The sequence below is a fragment of the Lipotes vexillifer genome, unplaced genomic scaffold (assembly GCF_000442215.2).
Source record: "Lipotes vexillifer unplaced genomic scaffold, Lipotes_vexillifer_v1.1 scaffold1477, whole genome shotgun sequence".
Classification (NCBI taxonomy): Eukaryota; Metazoa; Chordata; class Mammalia; order Artiodactyla; family Lipotidae; genus Lipotes; species Lipotes vexillifer.
Genome location: NW_006776536.1, coordinates 854,677 through 860,720, shown reverse-complemented (window position 1 = coordinate 860,720; position 6,044 = coordinate 854,677). Strand labels below are relative to the sequence as shown.

Genomic DNA, 6,044 nt, shown 5'->3' with positions numbered 1-6,044 from the left:
ACTTCTGCCTGAAGCACCTGGAGGAGGCCAAGCCCTTGGTGGAGTTCTACGAGGGGGTGAGGCTGGGCTAGCCTGGCCCTGCTGTGCGTGGAGAAAGGGGCAGGGCTTGGGCTGCTTTCGCTGAATCTGTAAGACACCCCCGCGCCCCGCTGGGCCAAAGCTCACCTGTGGGGATCTTGTCCTCTAGATCAAGAAATACGAGAAGCTGGAGACAGAGGTGGAGCGCCTGGCCTGCAGCCGGGAGATCTTTGACACGTATATCATGAAGGAGCTGCTGGCCTGCTCACACGTGAGTGCCCGGGCCCGCGTGCTGGCAGAGGTGTGGGGACGAGAGGGGTGGACCCGTGGAGAACGAACACACCTCTCTCTTCCCCAGCCCTTCTCGAAAAGTGCCATCGAGCACGTCCAGGGCCATCTGGTGAAGAAGCAGGTGCCCCCGGATCTCTTCCAGGTGTGTGCTGGCCTTTTCCCCGCTGCTGCCCAGCCCAGCCGGGGTCCCCCTTGGGCAGCACAGGTCCCGGAGCCTGGTCAGCTCCCGCTCTGGCTCAGCCACCAACCTCCCGCTTCCTCCTGTAGCCATACATCGAAGAGATCTGTCAGAACCTCCGAGGAGATGTGTTCCAGAAATTCATTGAGAGGTGAGAGCGGGCTGTGAGTGGCAGCAGAAGGTGGGGAAGGGCCGCTCTGAGAAGGGGTGTGGATGGCGCGGAGGAGAGAAGCCAGCCTGCTTTAGTCCCCAACGCGTGGGCCCCTGGGGCTGTCTACACGCCAGCGCGGGGGCTCCTAAGAGGTCGTCACCTCCCTGACACGCCCCGACACTCCCGCCCCACCCTTCTCAGCACCAGGCACCTCCAAGCCTGTCCAGGGAGGGTCGAAAGGGAGCGAGGGACCACCCATGCGTCTTCCCTCCCATGGACTGTCTAGCCCCTTGCTGGGCCCGTTGGGGTGGAGAAGCATCAGGCTGGTAGTAGAGATGGGCCCGAGAGGACACACTGCCCACCCCGCTGCCCACTGTGGCTTTCACGTTGCGTGGGAATTGTAGGGAGATTTCAGCTTCATGCAGGGAACAGCTTTCTTAATGTCCTAGCTGCCTAGTCATGGAGTGGGGCCTTCACAGGGAATGAGTGGTGTGTCACTGGAAGTATGCAAGCAGGGATGGAGTGAGCATTGTTGTGGATGTGGTAGCAGGAAGTTGGGGTCAGACTGGAAGACCTCACCTCTAAGCTTATCTCATCCCAGCAGGAACCCACAGACAGCAGCGCCAGCATTGCGGGGGCTGGGGGCAGCTTGGGCTGGCAGTCTTCCTGGGCAACCCCAGAAGAGGGCACTGAGGCTCGGGAGCCCAGGGGATGGTAGTGGGTGAGGCTGGCTCACCCGAGCATCATTTCACTCACTTTCTAAGGCTCAACTGAGCTTGGTTTCTTCTCTCGCAGCGATAAATTCACACGATTTTGCCAGTGGAAGAATGTGGAGCTCAACATCCATGTGAGTGGGCTGGGTGGGCGTGGAGAGCCCTCTCCCTGCTGCCCCTCCCCAGGGACCCAGGCCCCAGGGCTGGGCCAGAGCCGGGGAGGCCAGGGGAGTTGACCCTTCAATGCCCAGGGGCTGGCTGTGGGGTTGGTGCAGGAGCCCAGCGGGGACAGCTCAAGGCAGGGAAGCACATGGCGACAGTGGTCCCAGGGCGGGGCCCAGGCATCCTGCAGTGACCCCGTTGCTGCTGTCCCCGCAGCTGACCATGAACGACTTCAGCGTGCACCGTATCATCGGGCGAGGGGGCTTCGGCGAGGTCTATGGGTGCCGGAAGGCCGACACGGGCAAGATGTGAGCACTTGGTGGCATGCCTGAGGGAGAGGAGGGCCACGGAGGGGTGCCCTGAAGGCAGGTGGCAGGGCCCTGAATGGGCAGGTGTCCGCAGAGGGCCACACACAGTTCTTGCTCTGGTACCCGCCGTGGCCCCTGGAGCCCCGGCCCACCAGCACTTCTGCCCTCTCTCTGTCTCTGTGTGTCATACGCTTGTCGTGGTGCCTAGTCTTCCCCACAAGGGCCCTGAGGACTGCCCACCGCACCTCGCCCCTGGGGCCCTGCACTGCCGGTGCCAGCGGACCGCCTGACCAACCAGCCCCTCCCCCGCAGGTATGCCATGAAGTGTCTGGACAAGAAGCGCATCAAGATGAAGCAAGGGGAGACACTGGCCCTGAACGAGCGCATCATGCTCTCCCTCGTCAGCACCGGGGTGAGTGGGCAGCTGGCCACCAGCTCAGCCTTTGGCTCCGAACCTGGCACCTCTTCTGCTGACCTCCTCTTCCACCCCTTCCTAGGACTGCCCGTTCATCGTCTGCATGTCGTACGCGTTCCACACGCCAGACAAGCTCAGCTTCATCCTGGATCTCATGAACGGTGAGTGCCCGGCCTGGACCCAGGTGGACCTCGGGGCTGGGGGCCGGGGTGGGAGCTGAGCACCCCCCTGCTCGGCTGCTTCCCTCAGGCGGGGACCTGCACTACCACCTGTCCCAGCATGGGGTCTTCTCCGAGGCCGACATGCGCTTCTACGCGGCCGAGATCATCCTGGGCCTGGAGCACATGCACAACCGCTTTGTCGTCTACCGGGACCTGAAGGTGAGGCGCCCCGCCCTCCTCCCAGCACGGGCTGCCCCCGTTCCCAAGACAGGCCCGGCCCGGCTCCTCGCCTGCGCGCCCCGACCCAGGGCCCTGTCCCTGGACACCCATACCCTCTAGAGCAAAGACAGCGCCCCAGCTGGCGTCTTGCCTGGCCGGTCCTTCTCCTGAGCTGCTGCTCAGGGGACAGCTCACCGGCCTTCCTCCACAGCCGGCCAACATCCTGCTGGACGAGCATGGCCACGTGCGCATCTCAGACCTGGGCCTGGCCTGTGACTTTTCCAAGAAGAAGCCCCACGCCAGCGTGTGAGTGCCCCCAGCCCCCTCTCCCTTCCCGCACACTCCACCGGACCCACTCATGGCCTCCTCGCTCCCACAGGGGCACCCACGGGTACATGGCCCCCGAGGTTCTGCAGAAGGGCGTGGCCTACGATAGCAGCGCCGACTGGTTCTCCTTGGGCTGCATGCTCTTCAAGCTGCTGCGAGGGTGAGTGGGCCATCCCAGGGCGGGTGGGACAGGACAGAGACAGGCTCTTCCCCAGGCCAGGAAGGAGGTGCGGAGGGTTAGGGGGCCCACTGCTGCCCGGGCGTTAGGGGTGGCACCATCCCTGGCTTTGGCAAGGATCGTTCATGCTGCCTGCCTCAGTTTCCCCATTCCCGTCCTCTGACCTTGGACTTCGGCCTTTCTTGCCCAGGCATAGCCCTTTCCGGCAGCACAAGACCAAAGACAAGCATGAGATCGACAGAATGACATTGACCATGGTGCGTGGAGGGTCCCAGCCCGGGGAGGCTGGGCAGAGTCCACGGGGGGCCACAGTGAGGCTGGGATCTCCTGCGGGCATCAGGGTCTCACCCGCCAGCAGCCATCTCCAGCCGCTTAACCCCACTCTGGCCTCCTCCCCTGTAGGCTCTCCTCTGTCTCTCGTCAGAGCAGGCAGAGATGCCTGCTAGGGGCCAGTTAGGAAGCTCTCCCTCTGCTGGGGGCCTGGACCCTCCCACCCCTGCCCCAAGCAGCCTCAGGAGCCCCAGAGTTGGGATGGGGCCCGGGCCTCTGCCAACGTCCCCCCACTCCTCCCTGCAGGCTGTGGAGCTGCCCGACTCCTTCTCCCCTGAGCTCCGCTCCTTGCTGGAGGGGCTGCTACAGAGGGACGTCAACAGGAGGCTAGGCTGCCTGGGCCGAGGGTGAGTGCCTGAGACCAGGGCCATTGTCCCAGGCCTTCCCTCCCTGCTGGGCCCTGGGTGGTGTCCACGCTGCTGTGTCCAGGCCTCTGCAGTGGGCTGCTGGGCCAGTCTGCCCGAGCCTCTGCCTCTGCCCCTAAGAAGACAAGGCCTGTGTCCTGTCACTGGAGCCTCCTCCATGGTCCCAGCCTCCTTTGAAGAGTTCACAAGCTGGGGCGTGGCCAGCCCTGCCCAGTGTTCTCAGGGGGAGGGCTGCCTGCGGTGCAGCTGCTGGAGGTGGGTGTGGACTAGCTTCCCGAGGGGCCTCGTAACACAGATGATGAGGACAGCAGCTTTTTATGTTTATTAAACATTTACTAAGCGCTGGGCATGATGTTGCAAGATTCACAATATTAAAACTCACGCTAGCCCTACCATGTGGGAACTGCTGTTCTCCCCGTTTTAGAGATGGGGAAACCGGCTGAGGTTTAAAGGACTTGCCCGAGGTCGCAGAGCCAGAGAGTGGCTGAACCAGGAGTTAACCTAGGCCACATGCCCCACAGCCCAGGCTTTGCCCCCCGGCCTGGGTGGTGCCAAGCTCCGATGACCCGCTCTCCCTGCAGGGCCCAGGAAGTGAAGGAGAGCCCCTTCTTCCGTTCCCTGGACTGGCAGATGGTCTTCCTGCAGAAGGTAACAGCCTGGGGGCCAGGGCCAGGTGGGGCCCTCTGTAGCCCCTGCCCTGAGCTGATGCTCAGCCCCTGTTCTGCTGCAGTACCCTCCCCCGCTAATGCCTCCACGAGGGGAGGTGAATGCGGCAGACGCTTTCGACATTGGCTCCTTTGATGAGGAGGACACAAAAGGAATCAAGGTACTGGGCCTTGCCTGGCCTCTCAGCCCTGGGCTCTAAGCCCAGCCCGGCTGGCATCCTCCTCCCTCCCCTGCCCCGTGAGACCCCCATGCCAGCCCCATCTGCCTGTTGGGCCTCAGGCTTCTCCTCCGCAAACATCCCTGGGGGCGGCGGTTGGACCAGACCACCCTGCCCCGGGGCCCTGCGGCCAGGCAGGCCTGTGGCCGATGGATGTCTCTTCCCTGGCCCTGCGGTGAAGTTACTGGACAGCGACCAGGAGCTCTACCGAAACTTCCCCCTCACCATCTCGGAGCGGTGGCAGCAGGAGGTGGCAGAGACTGTCTTCGACACCATCAACGCTGAGACAGACCGGCTGGAGGCCCGCAAGAAAACCAAAAACAAGCAGCTGGGCCACGAGGAAGGTGAGGGTCGGCGGCTGCCATGGGCGCCCAGTGCCCGCCTTAAAGATCGGAAACAGGCTCAGGTTTCAGCCAAGCTCACAGCCAGAGAGCAGCTGAGCCAGGATTCAAACCCGGGCGGAGCGGGCCCGGCTGAGTCCCCCCCTCTTACTCTCTTGCCTCAGACTACGCCCTGGGCAAGGACTGCATCATGCACGGCTACATGTCCAAGATGGGCAACCCCTTCCTGACCCAGTGGCAGCGGCGGTACTTCTACCTGTTCCCCAACCGGCTCGAGTGGCGGGGCGAGGGCGAGGCCCCGGTAAGCAGCGGGCCGGGGCCGGGAGCCCCTGGGCTTGGCGGCTGGTGGGGCCTGTCCCGCGCCCTCACCGCCCGCTCCCCGGCCCGCAGCAGAGCCTGCTGACCATGGAGGAGATCCAGTCGGTGGAGGAGACACAGATCAAGGAGCGAAAGTGCCTCCTTCTCAAGATCCGCGGCGGCAAGCAGTTCGTCCTGCAGTGCGACGTGAGTGGGGGCCCGGGGCGGTGGGCGGGGGCGGGGACAGAGTGGCCTTCGGGCCCCCCCCCTGACAGCCCTCAGGGTGTGTGCAGAGCGCCCCCGAGCTGGTGCAATGGAAGAAGGAGCTGCGTGACGCCTACCGCGAGGCCCAGCAGCTGGTGCAGCGGGTGCCTAAGATGAAGCACAAGCCGCGCTCGCCCGTCATGGAGCTGAGCAAGGTGCCGCTGGTGCAGCGCGGCAGCGCCAACGGCCTCTGACCTGCTGCCGCCACCCGCCCGGCCGCCCTCCTGCCCGCCCGCCTTTTATAAACCTCTAATTTATTTTGTTGAATTTTTATTATTTGTTTTCCCGCCAAGCGGAAAAGGTTTTATTTTGTAATTATTGTGATTTCCTGTGGCCCCAGCCTGGCCCAGCCCCCAGGGAGGGGCCCGCTTGCCTTGGCTCCCGCTGCCGCCCACCCAGCCACTGTCCAGCTACCCTCGGCCCCGCCCCCAGGGGCCACCCCC

At 64.0% G+C, this 6,044-nt stretch overlaps 1 protein-coding gene across 1 annotated transcript in view; it reads left to right on the top strand.

Annotated features, from left to right (window-relative positions):
- The window catches only part of GRK2 (G protein-coupled receptor kinase 2), an 18,486-nt gene extending 12,443 nt beyond the window's left edge, over positions 1-6,043 (top strand). The window contains 19 exon segments of the mRNA XM_007450442.1: positions 1-56; positions 188-289; positions 377-451; positions 577-638; positions 1,434-1,485; positions 1,730-1,821; positions 2,134-2,233; positions 2,319-2,397; positions 2,486-2,616; positions 2,828-2,922; positions 2,996-3,103; positions 3,312-3,378; positions 3,698-3,798; positions 4,398-4,464; positions 4,547-4,642; positions 4,881-5,043; positions 5,205-5,341; positions 5,431-5,544; positions 5,631-6,043. The exon segment at positions 1-56 is cut by the window's left edge and continues 4 nt beyond it. Coding sequence (XP_007450504.1) covers positions 1-56; positions 188-289; positions 377-451; positions 577-638; positions 1,434-1,485; positions 1,730-1,821; positions 2,134-2,233; positions 2,319-2,397; positions 2,486-2,616; positions 2,828-2,922; positions 2,996-3,103; positions 3,312-3,378; positions 3,698-3,798; positions 4,398-4,464; positions 4,547-4,642; positions 4,881-5,043; positions 5,205-5,341; positions 5,431-5,544; positions 5,631-5,795 — 1,862 coding nt within the window. The 3' untranslated portion in view covers positions 5,796-6,043.
- Position 6,044: the final 1 nt, after the last annotated feature.